Below are 17016 nucleotides of genomic sequence, written 5' to 3' on the forward strand. Positions count from 1 at the left end.
TTCTCCACAGCATACTGTGCACGGTGCAATACGGAACACTCAACGAGGTACAGGAAGCATTTTATGACTTGATCGAAAGTATTAAAGTTGGACATTTGCGCAGGTTTCACTACACCACGTAACAGCGTGAAGGCGGGCAGCATAATACACGGGCACCAGCGCCGCCAGCTGTGAACACATCTGTTCATTATTTTTGGAAGTAGGGAATTTTATGGCACCCAAATGCCATTTTAAAACACAGTGCAATTAGGAGTTTGAGTTCTTGATTGACACATATCACCAGATGGATCAACCATTTCCGGGCGCACTGGGATTGCCAACGCTGCATTCACACTGCGGGCAAACACCATCAACAAGTCGTCAGGAGTTTTTCACATCCCACAGAGCTGACCAACCGAGGGAAATAAGCCAAACTTTTTAGGCTCAACATCTAACACCATCAAGGCAGATATGATTTTTGTGACGTTTGATTCCCATCGTTCAGAGCAGCAACTTTGATGTGAAAGACCACCGGGACAGTCAGATCCTCCAACTGTCCACAATTTGTCAAAAATGCTCATAAACCAAGTTACCCGCGGTGTGAATGCACAGATGGGGATCAGTGTGGCTCAAAACTTCAGCGAGGACAGGAACCTGCTGCTGTTAGCATCAAACTGTTGACTTTTCACTCAGAGTATAAGGTCCTTCTAACCACTGAGAAATCTGTTCTCTGCTTCCTCTTTTTCATTTAACCTTTTTCTTGATTACCAAGAATGATGTGTATTGTGAAGAAGAGAGACTATTCAGACAGTTTGCTGGTGATGTTGGAGCAGTGGCGACACGCTGATGCCGCATTCACATCATATCGGAAGACGCAGCAGGAAGAAAGGAATGACGCTTGTTGCTACAGCTCGGAATAGTACATTTGTTGGGACATGGCAATAACTCACATCTGCCATAAACAAACTATAACCGATTAAACTCTGTTGTTGCTTTTGTTTGTTTTTTAGCAGAGTTGATTTGTTGACTGTGAATTTAACTCATTTTCTAATTATCTGCATCTGCAAGATCCGTGGATTCGCTGCTATGATAGCTCTCAGTTGACACAATTTTGTTTAGTTTCTACAGAAACTAAAATCACACAGCCTGATTGTTACTGACACTCGATGTCTGATGTGAATGTACCCCCCCCCCTGTTGCAGTCTTGTATTTACAGTAAATCCGATATGGTGAACGTGGCAAAAAAACACAATACAGTTAGTACTACAATGTTTTCCATTCAGTTTTCCTGACTTTCTGTCTCCTCATATGCATGTAATATCTTACACTTTTCTCTGTGGTTAACCTTTCTGTTATAGTCGCAGCTGATGCTCAATGACAAACAGATATTAAGCCTCCCAGCCTCCTCCAGTTGTTGCTTTGGCAGTTAGTTTAAAGGAAGGGCAGGGGGCCCCGGATAGAGCCTAGTGGAACACCGAGAGGCTCCTCTTGGCTTGGAGCTCAGTTTGATCGCAGTGGAGGGTGTTGCGAGGTTGTCGCGGGGGTGAGGGGGAGCTGTTGGCAGAGCAGAGGGATCTAGATGTTGGTTTCCCGCTGCACAGCTTTGTCGTCCTTCTCACTTTTGCCGACCAGCTCCTCCGACGCCTGGGCTTCCCCGTCAGCCTCCTTCGGATCCAGAACTTTATCCGGATCTTCTGTCTCAGTCCGTTTGTACATCTCTGCACTCTTGCGCTCACGGTCCAAGAGTCTGTAGTTGATGAAGTTCCCAATGAAGAGCCAAATGCTGGCCAAAATCACGACGACTCCACAGCAAAAATACATGTACTTGTAGTTTTTTGTGATATCAACCAGTTTCCCTGCAAGACAACACAAGGTTTTAAGATGTTGAAGTATCTGCACAGTTATAACATTTTAAGTATTACCGCATAAAACTGAGATGTAATTTATTAAAAACATGGCTAAATGTCAATTATTATTATTTATACTATTTTTGAGTAAAGCCCTGTTAATATAATTGATTAATATTGTGACCCAACCAGAAGAGCTAAGAACACTTGAAAGTACAGGCAATAAAAACTGTGCATGTAATGGAATTAAATATGCTCTTAAGCAGACTGATTGTACCTGCAAGGGGTGGACCAAGGAGGACCGGGCAGCACTCCACAATGGTGGTGAGTCCCACAGCACTGGAGAACCTCTGAGGCCCAACAAGGTCCATCAGCGTTTCAAACAGCACTGAGCTGACCATTCCAAAAGCAAAGCCGAAGAACATGGCATACACCACCAGACCGGTGTAGCTTTCCACCAGTGGGCAAAGGATGTGGCACACTCCATTGTACAGCACAGCAAAGCTGAAGAAGTACTGGATCCTGGGTCGGACCCAGCGCGAGTTGGCCAGTAGCCCCATGGAGGGCCTCGCAAACATGTCAACAAAAGCCAGAATTGAGAGCAGGAAGGCAGCCGAGTACTCATCCACGCCCATGTCCTTAGCGTAGGCAGCAAGGAAGACAATAGGTGCAAAGAAGCCCAGGAACATGATGACATTGCCTGACAGGTAAATGAGGAAGCCGCGATGCTTGAAGAGCGACAAGTCCAGGTACTTGTTGAATGTTTGCCAGGCAGTGTGCTTCTCTTTTGTTGTGGTGGTAATGGCAGCTACCTCTTCATCCTTCTTAAGCATGCTGGCCGGTGGTTTCAGAGGCCTCATGAGGGCCCCAGCCACACAGCAGTTCAATAGCAGACCACCCAGGATGAGGAAGCTGCCTCTCCAGCCGAACTGGTTGAAGAGGTACTGGTTGAGAGGAGCCAGGGTGCTGAGGAACACCGGACTGCCTGCCATCGCCAGCCCGTTAGCAATGGGGCGCTTCTTGCAGAAGTATCTGCCAATCATAGTCAGTGCTGGTTGCAGGTTGAAGGCTAGTCCAAGTCCTATGAGCAAAGATGACAGAGCATTAGACTTAATTAATGCTGCAACTGTTAATGTATCAATGCTAAAAAGGATCTATTTGACTTCCTACTCCCCTATAAAATAAACCAAGTAACTGAGTACCTGTGATGTACTTGCTTTAAGAACTAGCTAGCAACATGGGTGATTAGCCATGCTAGCTCTAAAGATAGTCCAACAATTTGATTTATGATCAAGTGTCTGCAAAATTAATGAGGTACCCATCACCTTCAGTTGTATTTTGAGATACACTAATTAGAAAATGTTAAACGCTAAATTACGATACTGAAAAAGGTAAACAAGATACCTGCTAAACATCTGCATGCTAGCATTGTCCCTGTGAGCATGCTAGTGTTAGCATTTAGCTCAAATCACCACTATTCCTCAATGCAGCCTCACAGAATGTTAAACCAGTGAGCCACTCTCACTTAAACAAAGTTGGCTGAATAAGATTTAAAATGCAAAGAACAATAAATTGGAGTAAATCTGAAAGTAGTTTTTCTATTGATGTTTTACATTTCCCAATAACATAATAGCCAGAGGCTTTAGTTTTTTGCACACGTTGCCTCTTTCAAATGAAATGCCATAAAGGCTTCTTTAGGCAATATCTGAGGGGTTATTATTGCATTCATTTCCCTATTTAAGAGCCTTGGTACAGAACATTGTACAGTTATCAGTTTTCTCTCTACATGTGAGTATTGATCATGAGATGGTAGATTGAAGTAATATCATTTGGATTTAAATATCTGAAATATGCCTAAAAGATAAGGAAAGAAAACATTTCAGCTTTTTAACAAAACATTTTTGGTGGAGCCTGTGGTGGAGTTTTAAGTAGCATTTATAATCATGTTAAAAAACAGTATCATACAATTAAGGCAAGAACCAGAATAGATTGAGTAAATGAGTGAAACGTTGACCCGGCAACAACACTTGTATTTTTAACCTGCTACTTAGAAGTAGCGGCTCATCAAATTAACTTAAAATGGACTTATGTGGACTTGGATGGACTTACCACCGATAACTCCTATGCAGAGGTAAAGCTGCACCACGCTGTTACAGAAGGAAGCTAGGATCATGCCAGTGGCAGAGAGACAGCCGCCCATCATGACGATGGGCCTGCAGCCGTATGTGTTGACCAGTATACTGCTGATGGGACCTGGAGCAAAGGGAAAAGATGAGATCAACCCATGCATGTCGGATGTTTACAGTAGGCAGGATAACTGAAAGTGAGTGCATAATGATTTAATCTGGTTATAGCTATTAATAGCAGCAGCTAAGCGGTTTCAATTTTTAAACATGGCACTCCCATCGTCTCGTGCCAAATTAATTTCAGGGAAGTGACGGACAGACTTTCACATAAGGCTGTCAGTTTCTATGCTGTGTGATTTTTAACATGCATTGTCTATGTTAGAAAGATAATGTCAAGTAACGTTCTAATATCTAGTCTGTTTTTTGAGCTGCATGGTGTGTAAAAGTGCAACCTGCATCAAATACATTTTACATACGAGCCAAAAAAAAGAGCATATGACGAAGCACTTTCTTATTTCTGGAGTACGTTGTGTTTATATTCAGGCAACTGCAGAGCTGTGCCAGAGATCTCTTTGTCACAGAGAGCCGGCAGAAAATGTCTTAAATGAGGTTAATTAGATTGTGACCGAATCCCCGGTTTAACTATATTATCTAAATGACTTAATTTGAAGTGAAAACAAAAAGGTCAACTGTAATATTATTAGCCTAAGTGCCCATAGTAAATGTCCGTTGGGTCTTGCACAGCCACCTGGATAGATTGGACCAGTAACATAGATGTTAACGCACAGCTTTTACTAAAAGTTGAATCGTAACTATTGGACTGCATGCTATGAATTGCAATTCATTGGGGGTGGGGTTTTTAGCTGGAGAAATCAGGTTTTTTAACAACCTATTTAAATTATCACATTTTAGAATCCGTTTGTAAAAAGGGGCATTTCCCCCTAAAATCAAAAATATACTTTTTTCCTCTTCCCTGGAAAGCTATTTATCAATCTAGATTGTTATGTTGCGAGTTGCCAATTTCTTTTGATTTCAGCCGTCGAGATGTTTGCCTTCTCTCCAATATAATGAGATGAGATGGCGCTCTGCTTGTGGTGTGCCAAAACATACATCTTTCCAGAAATCAGGATCCGGTTACTGAAGATAATTAATTGCAGGCTGGGAAAAAAAAGAGCTTGCAGCTGGAAAATGTTAGCATGTCGGGTAGGGATGAGAACTACAGCCACAGAATACATGATGGGCAGAAAGACCGAACCCATTCAAATGGCAATGATGAGGCACATTCCTCAATGAATCAGCATCTGTATGGTCAGTTATCACTGTAAATGTTATTCGGTCCACAGTGAGGTGAATCGTGACTAACTTCAGAAAAGCCAATACCGTTCTGGTTGACTCGGTTCACTGAATTCTTTGAGAGAAAAGGGTTTTAAATCATATTTGTGCCGCGTTACTTTGTGTTCCGTTGTTTAAATCCCTCCATTTGCGGTATATGAGAACATTTGATCAGTTTCATACATCTCGGTACATTACATCCCATGAATACTGTGGCTGTGAGCACTTATCTGCATCTTATAATTGACACTGTCCCCTAACCCAATGCTGAATTTTAAGCACAGGAGGTGTGAATCGAATAGGGAGAGAGAAAAGTAATGAAAGATGTATTTTTCTGAAATAATACTTTCATTACCATCCAGAAGATGTATCATATTTCTGCCGGGCCCAGTGCAATTTAAAAAGCCACAACGGGCGAGGAGTCATCTGACTTAATTTGCTCCGCATGAATCTTTTTTTCGACCTTGAGGAAAGTTCCCCTCATTTGCATCCAGCGCAGTGATCAGTATTCTCGCGGGCTCGGCGGGACCCGAATCGGCCCGAGATGAGGAAGCCCCTGAGCCTGCACATTACCTCCCTTGAAAAAGGCTTATCATCTCCTGGCCAGACTTCATTTCACAGTGGACAAAACCCCAAACTAAATATAACCACCTAGATCCCAAAAGGGAACGACATATATAGAAATGTGTCGAACCGTTTTTATCCTCGACCCTTTAATGCGACGAGGCCGCCGCAGCTCGGGATGATGCGAGGACGCTGGCTATCCATCGCACTTCAAATAGGATGAAGTCGACAGGAATGGAAGCAAACTGCTTTTGAAAGCTGCTCTGCAGCAAGACGACGCGGACACGCTGTCGAGCCAGAACATTACACGGACGTTTGCGGCCATTGTGGTGAAAGTTTATACGCGTTTTCAAGTCGACATGAGGCTTTGAGGTGAAGTTTAGAGCTGTTTGACAGGAAGGCAGGATCACACTGGATGCCGTTAACACGGTGGCCTGAAGGTCAGAGAAGTGGACTGCTGGGGACAGGGAGGCTGCTCGGCATCACAGACCGTTACATCTAGAATGGGAGGTTTTACCACCACTGAGCACGGTCCTTTCCAGTGGAGCTGCTCAGTGGCCAGCAGCTTGTACTGGGCACTGCCCGCTTGCAGCAAAGAAAGGATGCAAATGAGAGCAGCGAGAGTGAATCAAAAACATCATTATTTTAACGCTGTACTAATAGACGCTTCAACGCCCTGCATGAACGAGGGGAACTGCGCAGCTGCGTGATAATTAACTGTGGGTTTGTCACTCCTAGGGATCGCCTTCACTTGATGTTATGTAAATCAACAATCTCTGCGCTACTTTGGACAATTTACAGAACTCACCGACAACGTTTGGATGACTTTTGTCCCAATAAAACCGGTTAACGGCATGCTTTATGGATTATTTAATGCTTGGTAACAAGCTTGGTAAAAGACTGGAGGAGTAAAGTGCTTTTGAGGTTGAAAAAAGATAATTCAAGTTCAAGAAAATAATGTTAAAAACCTTTGTGTAGCTGAGAATAACGGCTTAAAAGCAACCAACTGGGTCTAAATCCAGTTGGAAATAAAAACTAATTAATGGCACCTGGTGTTCTCGACAGTCAAGCATGACAACAAAATATATAAAAATATAAAATAATTACTGCAATGCTTCCCTGAAACAAAAGCTGCAGTTTAATATCGCCTCTCGACACTCGACAGGTGCACACGTTTGCTCGACTGTTCTTTTGACACGATGGCATCTACCTGTGTTTATGACTGACAGTGAATGGATCGCAGGTGTGGCTTCTTTTCACGCTGCCTCCACCAAGGTCAAGTGTCTCTTTCTCTCTCTCTCTGGATTAGCAGCACTGATCCAACGCAGCCTGCAGCTTAAAACACGTCATCGCGGAGCGCCGCTCGCTGCGCCGCCTGAAGGAATGAGTGACGGCTGCTGTCTTCACAGCGGCCTGACGTGACGCTACGAAGAGTCGAAGTGAAACATGTCCACGCCTGCTCTTCTAAAGGACAGGTACTGATACTAAATGAGTGCGTCATGTGGAGTTTAGAGCTTGGAGACCGCCGGCTCTCGCTTCACTTATAAGCTTAAACTCAACTCAGAACAAAGGGCTCCTGCTGTGCCCATTCTTTCACGATAGTAGGAGCACATTATAATATGTAATTAAGTCATATAGCTATGAATGATTATTATCATTATTGATCTTATTGATCTAAAGCAACCGTTCAGAGTCTGGGGGATCAGTTTGTTGACATTGTTGGTTGATAAAAACTAAATTCACACAGTCACACACACGCTAAAACTACACAACTGAGCAGTCCTTAAACCTCTGAAATCTGCAGGAGATGAAGCTGTGGCTAATGATCACGTTCATTCAATCAATTTACGATGAACTAATAATGTACTCACACAGAAAACTATGCACACACAAGTCAAAGTGAAGGCTGAAGTCTAGTTTATGGTTCTCCGTCAGGTCGACGGCGTACCTACGCTGTCGACCTGACGGAGAACCATAAACTAGGCTTCAGAAGCCAGGCCAGCAGCTCTGTACTGGAAGCCAACATGCTCGTGTTGAGCAGGTATGTCGGCCATGTTTACGTCTTAGTTTAGCATGTTAGCATGCTAACAATGGCTAACTAGCACGAGTACAGCTGAGGCTAATGGGAATGTCGTTAGTTGTGCAGGTATTTACTACTATTACTAAAGTGTTTGACTGATGGATGATCACGCACTTGAGTTTGTATGAAAGATCTTATACGACGACTTTGAGCCAATTGCCTGATTGTTGGTTGATAAACATGAAAAATTAAAGGATTACACAATCCTTCATGGATTTGATATACTAATCTTATCAATCTCTGTCCGTCAATCTAAAAACAGGCCTGTTTAATTTTTTTATTTTGAGTTTGTGAAAAGGTGTAGTCACAAGGTTTGAACTGGACACTCCTTTCTGCAATTTAGAGTGGATTAATATTACTGCGTGTCTGAGGCCACACACACACACACACACACACACACACACACACACACAGGGCATTAGAGGTGGTAAACATTCAAACAGTGATTGCTTCATCAGCGTAAGAGGCAGAACAAGAGAGCAGATGTTTTAATGAATAGCTGATGAGTGCAATCAATATGAATGAATGAGTAACGAGAGCCGCTCGCTCAGTAACTGCACGTATTGACGCCGTCGCCACACTATAATGACATGCGGTCATTGTAAAGCTGAAGCGGCACAGAACCGCGACGCGGCCGACACACACTTCAAGAGTTGATCTCTCCGACAAGATGCTGTTGCCGTCTCCAAAAACAGAATATTTTTGTTACACTATTATTATTTTGTCAAGTCTGAGAGCTCTCATCCCGAGCATAATCAACGCCCCCCCAATTGCTACACAAGGACACCTGCTCTGCAAATGAATATATATATATATATATATATATATATATATATATATATATATATATATATATATATATATATATATATATATATATATATATATATATATAACAGCGAAGGCAGGGACCCAAATATTACAGTAGCTGCCAATGCTGTATCTTTGCAGAGCTGAGCTGTGTCAGAAATAAACATGGCATGCCAACAAAACATCTTGCTGAAGTAGGGTGGTGGTCCCCAACTAAAAAAAACAAGATGATGAGAGAGAAATATTCCATGACAGGTGATGTTGATGTTACAGTGTGCAACAGAGGATGTTCACCTGGATTTGCTGCTTGTTATTTTTCCCAGATAGTGTCCACAATGCAAAACATGCTGAAGAATATTTAAAAAATAGGAGTCAAAGTACATCTGACAGTTATAGAAAGAGAGATACGAGTGAAGCATTTACTTAATTGCTTTCGCTGCGCTATAAAAACACAGGAAATGAGCTTTCCAGTACTGCTGTGGACCGGTACAGATGGGGACAACAGCAGTGGATCGAGTGACAGGAGGATTACAGCGCGGACAGATGGCGGCTGCGGCAGCGCCAAGCAGACGGCTGCGGGGCTGAAGCCAAAGTGTGAAATACAGAAGGTGATCAGAGCAATATGGTGGAGAAAGTGACCGACGGAAAACACACTCTGGGCCTGCAAAGGATTCTTATTCAACAACGCAAGATCAGCGGGAGCGCTAACATTTAAAATCTCTTTTGAATTTATACAAAAGTGCATATTTTTTGTTTCGCATGCATTTATAATAAATGGTAATTTTCCAATTTTATCTCCAACCCATCAAAAGGTTGTTTTTGATGCTCCAGCAGTCATGACACGGTGTCCTCATCTCGTGATGAACGAATCCAGGTCACGACCGACTCCCGTCTCTTTCCCTTTAACAACACACACACACACACACACACACAGTGTGTGTGTTGTTAGAGTGCAGCAAGAGCTCCACGAGACCAAACACTGGAGAGTAAATCACAACAGCGTCTGCTCGGGAAACAACGCACCACCTCCCTGCAACAAAAATAATCCCCAACGTGTGTACATCCCCGGCATGTGTAGCGAAATGAAATCTTCAAGAGATTCCTCTAAAAAAAAAAGATTAACGTTGTGATTTGAAGGATCATCCTTAAAACGAGTCACTTGGATCCAAGCTCTTTGGTGGTGAACAGCACCATAATAATGCATGTATTATTAGAAATGAAGACGCGTGAGACAATTTTTTTGGGGCTTCCTTTTTACAAACTGAAATGAAGGTTAATCTTTGCTAAGAAATCAGTACGCATCATTGGCGTTTGTTGGCCATTTAAGAATGTCTTTCTCCCAGAACACTGCCCTCTACTTTAGTGTTCTCCGGGTCATTTTATTGCTGCATTATCAGTGTGGATGAGTACTTAAATTTGATTATAGTAGTTAGATTCCAACAGACACACCAGTAGTATGAACCCATTTGGATGCTCCATCGGTTTCTCTGTGACTTCGTACGTACCGCCTTGATTCCATTAAGCGCTGAGGCTATACTGAATGTAGACATGGGGGTTTTGCTTTTTCATGATTGTAACAGTGAATAAAGGCCGACCATGATTAACAAGAACAGCATTGTTCCTTAGTTTCATCGTCTTTGGTCTTGATCAACAGGTGATTTGGTGCTTTTTAACCTGTTTTCACAGCTGGATCACGTTGACATCCTGGAGTTATCCTTCAAACGCTTATTGTAGATCATTCGGTCTACTTCTTTCTGAAATTACTTTTTCGCTTTTGCAAAAATCGGATCATATTCATGAGCGAGTGCTTTTGTGACAGTGTGGTTCATCTCTGACAGCTTGACGGAGTAGCAGCGGGGGGCGGGGCTTAGAAACTTCAACAAATAACTGCAGTGTGATTTTAGATTAGACACACACACACAAGAAAATGTCAGTAGCTTTAAAACACCATTAAAAGTTCAAAACCAACCAATGACTCACCTGCAGCATACATGACCGCGAGCATGATGGAGGAGATCCACGCGATCTGGCTGTAGGAGGCATCGAAGATGATCTGGATGTCCTTGAAGTAGACGGTGATGGCCTTGGGGAAGGCGTACGAGAAGCCGATGGAGATGAAAGATGCCAACACCACAGCCCACCCCCAGCCGCCGTCCGGTGGGGGCACGGCGGGGGGACTCGTGGACGGGGGCGGCATCACTGGCCCACCTCAGCGCTGACGAGTCACTGCAACGACAGACAGGAAAGGGAAAGAGGAAACCAGCGTTACCACCGGCATACCAGATCACCAGGTGCGGCTCGTATTGACAGTACACATGGAGGCTGGTATGGAGGTAGCAAATAAATATGCGCCTTCATTTAGAAGGAACTGCCAGCAGTAATACGACACCAGAGGGACAAGGACAGAGGTCCGTATCCTGCACAGTGCTTAATTATTGGTTTCAGAGGGCGTGCACTGAGAGCCCCACCCAGCATTCACCTTGAAGTAATGGAAACAAGGCAGAGGCTGTCAGCTAGAAGCGTCTCAGGCCAGGTGCTGCTGTGTACAATGCAAACACACCCTAATTACACACAGACAAACTATTTTCCACAGCAACACTTTTTTTTCCAAGCTAACTCCACACCACACACACATGATAGTACAACATGTGTAGCGGTTGTGTTTTAGCTCTTTCTAACCTCATTAGCTTCACCTTTCTAATCAGCCAGGAATAACTTCCAGCTGTATAATTAGCTCATGCTTCACACTGAGGCCGTGGCTACACTTGTCTCTTTAATGCTACATTTGTGATCCGAGGCGCCGTGGGACATATTTCGTGGTCAGAGGAGCGTTTTGTACGTTTCACATAAATGAACAGCCAGTGGGAGAACCAACAGGTTTCCTCATGTTTGTGTTGCAGCATCACAAGTGAGCAATTGTTTGCGATTACCAGAGTGAGATGTGGTTGCTAATAATTGCCACCACTGATTGCAATAGCGCCCTGAAGCCGAACAGAGACGGTAAAGTTAATTCACTGGTTTTACACACCAAGCTCAGTTAACCCACTATGGTTGTACTCCTCGCTTTATAATACATGAAGTATAGTGTTTTGTGTTCCGTTGCTGTGGAGGAAGTTGAAAACACACCCCCTCAGGGTTGCATTATGGGAATTTAAAGACCTGGCCGTTTTTAACCTCAACCTATTGTCAGGAAATCTCAGCCTCTGCTGCTTCAATTTGGACAATTCTTTTTTTTTTTCCATTAAACAATTTGAGTCTTCCAACTTTATGAAAGTGCTCTAGTAAAAATACCAAATCACTTTAAATAGTTTATTTTTCATTTTCAGCAATATAGATCAGAATTCCTTATCCATGCTAATAGGGCTACATTTTAAAATGCATCTTTTCTTCTCCTCTGGGCTCCCAGTCACAGTGGATACAGTGTCAGTATAGAGCTGCACTGTGGACGATGACAAATCATTTTATAAAATGACTATGGGATGCGATGTATTGGCTAAAGGTGGCCTGGATTATGTTAAAATGTCCCACAGCCCGAGGAGATGTATTCAAATTGCTTGTTTTATAGCGGCGACATTCCAATTCCCAAACTTATCCTTATGCTATCATGTAAGACTGATAAAACAAGAATGTGATGTAAATGACTGTGAAACTAAGCTGCTTTGGGGCTCCCATTGGGAACCAACACCTTAACATAATGTTGGTGGAAGTCTACAGCGTACAGCAGCACGCTTCATTCAAGAACATCAAAGCCTAGACGGGAAACGCACACTTAGATGAGTCATGAACACCAGCCACCAACATCAATAAATGATGCTGCCGCTGTGGCCAGATCAGGTTGTGGTGACTCACAATATACTGAGATCTACTGTGTGTTAACAGGAAGCCATCACAGGATGACACACGCATTTGGCAAGTTTAAAAAATATATAACTAAACTTGTTACTTGAGTTTTACACGGCTTGAGGAAATACAGGAAATAAAGTTGCTTCCTGTATGGAGGCTGGAAAGTGAAACCAAAATCATTTCAAACTTGTTCATGGGCTTGAATCATTCACTTTAACATCTAAATAAGCTTGACCCTAACCCTAACTACTACTATATTCACTGTGTAAACATACAAATATTCATTATTCCTGCTAATCTTTGAAACTTTGTGCTTCAAAAGAAATCTCTCTGCTCTGCTTTTGGGATGTTTATTTATAATTGAGTAACCCCGACATCTATGAATGAATGAATGAACAAACGGGGAACAAAAATGGGACAGAAGAAATTAACATGATGAATAATATTCTACTCATTAAGGTTATTCATTTTTGTAATGAATTCCTACAAACCATCAATAAGTGGAACAGGCTTTGCAAACAAAAAAGTCTGGTTCTTTGGTTTTGCCTCCACATAGTAAATGCTGCGTTGGAACAATGGTATTAGTTATTACACCTGGTTTTATCTGGGTGGATGACTAAACGCCAACAAAACGAAACTAAAACCGGCCTGGTGAAAGGAAATATAATCCCCTGTGTGTACATGCGTTGTATTGCCCCTTTAATCAAAGTTGGAGATTATGCCTTTCCATACAGTGGGCCTAATCCACGCTAATCAGATTACAGGCTGTCCGCAGCAGCACTCGGTGTAGATACTCGTTTTGATTGATTGAACGTGACGACAATGCACAGACGACTCATAAGCAGCTTAAGTTGATGGGCTCGAATATGAAGCTCCCAAACAGATTGGCCATAAAGTAGCAGCGAAGGAGAGGGGACAAGGCGCACTTTCAGACAAGCTTGACGAATTCGGTTTACGATCAACCACATTAAGTACGTAAGAAGTCAAACGGAGCAAATCCGCCCTTCAAGTTGCTTCAATGTCAACACTTCCTCTTTACTTTAGGAGCCCGGATCCTCATCATGGGCCTCCGTGTCCTTCACCTGACACCACTGACTGAGGAGTGACTGACAGGCTGCAGGTGTATTAAAACACAGTGTGAACTCTGGTGACACCAAGGTGCCAGGAAATAACCATCATCTGCAGCCAGGTTTGTTGGGAGCCACGCCCACTTGTTCGGTCCTAAATCTGCAACCAGCAACACCTGTTAGTCGAGGTGTCTGGTAATAATTAAACTTTGTCAATCCCCGCAGGGAAATTATATTAATTTCCTTCCACATAAAAATGCTGTAGGTCAACAACGACATACCAGTTTTCCAGTTCACGCTTATTTCACCTCATCAACCAGCGGTGAATATTTAGTGTGTCCGTTCTGACCGTAATTAATAAGGGCCATCAAACTGTAGTCATAGAATGTGATTAATGATTTAAAGCCTTGACTCTATTTTTCCATCTTACATAGAATCAGTGTGTATGCAAACGCAACTTCAGTCCTCCAAAGTGTTTGCGCAGGATGCCTTCAGGCACAGTACTGAGTGTAGGTCCCTGGCGTTTCGGCAGCAGCCAACACACCCTCATTGTACTTGTGCGTATATAACGTTAGAAAATAGTATTGAGGTGACAACTTGTGACGAGTGATACGATAGGTCCAGACAGCTTTATTCATGAGACGGACGACTGGAACACTGCAGCTCAAATGCCTCTTTGTAGACGCACTGTTACTTAAAATATCTATGCTGAACAAGACTCCGGGCCCCTATCTTACACCGATTTTGGCCGATCCTTTGAGCCGTGCTTGTGTAAAACGTAGTGGCGGTGGATGAGAGACTGCGGACGGAGCCGACTGAATTAGGTTTCACTTTTGTTTACATGTTCACACTTGTTGAACAGATGTATTGATAAAGTATTGGCCTAGCGTAGTTGTCCTCAACTTGAGTATCCTTCACTTAACTGTGTCCGTCGCTGTGTGTGTGTGTGTGTGTGTGTGTGTGTGTGTGTGTGTGTGTGTAGCTGAAGTAGCTCTGCCCGACAGAGTGATAAAAAAATGACACCAAACCAACTATTCAAAAGTAGCCATTAATGTCTCTGGTCTTTAATAATTTTGCCCGTTTATTACCTTCAGATGACGTAAAAACGCATAAATGCTCTAACTAGAGCCAGTGTTACTTTGAGTCTCAGGTGATTATACACCCTTTAAAACATATATAGTTATGAATATTATATTCCATTTCTGCCAATTAATCCCCCTAAATGTTACACACTTTTCCTTTAAAGAGCTGTTCTATCTCAGAGGCTGTGGAGGATCGTCAGGTACAAAAAACACACGTCAACCACGGAGACGGAGACACACACACACACACACACACACACACACACACACATTAAAGGCTTATCCGTGTGTGTTGCTGGGTCGAGCGCAAGTTAGTTTTTTTGGTCCAGTGTCCCCTGCATGTACTTGAGATGACTGCTGGACTTCATATTGTTGAGCCTACTCAAACAACAGAGCCGAGTGAGCGGCAAAGAGACGGCAGCAGTTCAGGGACCAAAATAGTGTTTCCATAATCAAATCATCCCAAATGGAAAAAGCAAATCAGGCCGCGCTACACAGCAATACATTAAAGGAGTGCATCTCATGTGTGCATCTGTCTCTGTGTGTGTGTGTGTGTGTGTGTGTGTGTGTGTGTGTGAAAGAGATGCACTGATTGGTGTCATGAAACATACATTAAGGTTTCATGTGTGTTATCGTGGCCCTTTCTAAAGCCACAAATACATAAAAAATTGGTCAAATTTGGAAGCCTGTGTGGAGCTGAGGAGGGCCCGGCAACTTTTAAACCACAGAGCCAATCAGCAATAAGGAAATTTTTTAAATGTGTTCCGTGCCTATAGTTTCCTTGTAAGTCCACACACTGGGCGTAAACCCCCAAAGATGCACACTGCACAGATACTGAATGCTACACTACGTTCGAAAAGTAGTCCCTAAATTTGTCTGTTTCTGTTGTGTATACTTGGGCTTACCTGAGTTTAAGATTAGATGAGATTAGACATCTTTAAATATCCACCCACCCCCGTGGATATTTGCCTTTGGCTTCGCCGACGTGCATGTGCTTAAAAGCTTCCTTTGCCAAGGGTTAAAATACATGAGATTACAACTAAAAACTAAAGTAAGTAATAAATGGGATGAGCGGTTGGGATGAAAGTGCTAAATTATTAACTCATTTTGTACTTTGAGAGAAATTGGGACATTTACACAGAGTTTTCAATACAGTTAAGACTTTTTAGAGACAGCGATTAAAATGGGAAGAAAAGAGCAGCAAAGGTACCATTCAGAGGAAGAAAAACTCCTCCTCTCCAACTTCCACACTGATTAAAGCTTTCCTTTGACTTCTGAGCTGCTAAGTGGACTCACTTTTTTCTACTTTCACTGATAGTCGGCCAGTAATTACTCAGTAATAGGGTCCTAATGTGGCCTTTTGTGAAGCTCCGTGGGACTTGCAGCGTCATGAAGGGCGACCGAAGGTTAGCTGACTGACGGGTGCTGAGGTGGGAACATGACGCGATGAACGTATTCTCAACTTGCGTTCGTTTTACGATATGCATCTTTGAAATGACGGACTCGTAATGTTTGTTTGAGACCTTGAGCGTCAGTAAAGTATTCAACGGTTCCAGTCAAAGGTCGCTCAGATGTGCTGTAAAGCCCGTCAAACTCCACAAAAGGAAACATGACCTCTACTGTCAGCGACTGCCACCAGCATTACCCTCACACCACACCTGCCCCAACCCTCCTCTCATGAGACTTCAAGTTATGGCAACGCAGGATTAGCTCGAAGGTAACCTTGGAGTAACACAACTCACTTTGTTGTACAAATGGTTCATCATTAACCCAACCAGGAGAACTCTGGGTGTTGACTGAACCACGCGCTTCATTCCTCTTATCAGCGTCTAATCTCAGGACCGTGACCCCCGTGAACAAACTCGCCCTTGATCTTAAGCATCAGCAAATGCTAACGAAACGATGGCTCCCCCAGAAAGAAAAACAAAAGGCCACACACAGCGGGTCTTCCCGTGTTATATACGAAGACTTTAGTGATTTCAACTTTTTTGTCGGGCCCTAAACCGTGATGGAGACGAAACCTTGATAAAAAAAACCTTCAAATGCTATACATTTCCATAAACACGCCTCTGACTATTAAAACTGGATGGCAAGCCTCTGCAAAAAGTGAATAATTCTCCCAACTTGTGATTTACTGACATAAAAAAAGCACTTTTACCTTTTATGGAGCACGGTGCTCCTTGGCCATTAAAAAAAAAGAAAAAAAACGATCATGGACCCTTACGTCACATACACACAACTACTCTGTGGACACAATAGCATGCTGGGATTCAGTCCATCCATACC

General features: G+C 43.0%; 1 protein-coding gene across 1 annotated transcript; it reads right to left on the reverse strand.

The window, feature by feature from the left end:
* Positions 1 to 1554: 1554 nt before the first annotated feature.
* LOC306752529 (monocarboxylate transporter 2) lies at positions 1555 to 10938 on the reverse strand (the record flags this gene model as incomplete). The annotated part of the gene is made up of 4 exons (XM_079236295.1): positions 10719 to 10938; positions 3936 to 4079; positions 2104 to 2907; positions 1555 to 1835 (listed from the first exon to the last, which is right to left on the reverse strand). Exons 1-4 carry the CDS (start codon positions 10933 to 10935, stop codon positions 1555 to 1557), a joined length of 1446 nt encoding a protein of 481 aa, XP_079092421.1. The 5' UTR covers positions 10936 to 10938.
* Between the last annotated feature and the right edge of the window lie 6078 nt (positions 10939 to 17016).

Source organism: Taurulus bubalis, assembly GCF_910589615.1.
Source record: "Taurulus bubalis genome assembly, chromosome: 20".
Lineage (NCBI taxonomy): Eukaryota > Metazoa > Chordata > Actinopteri > Perciformes > Cottidae > Taurulus > Taurulus bubalis.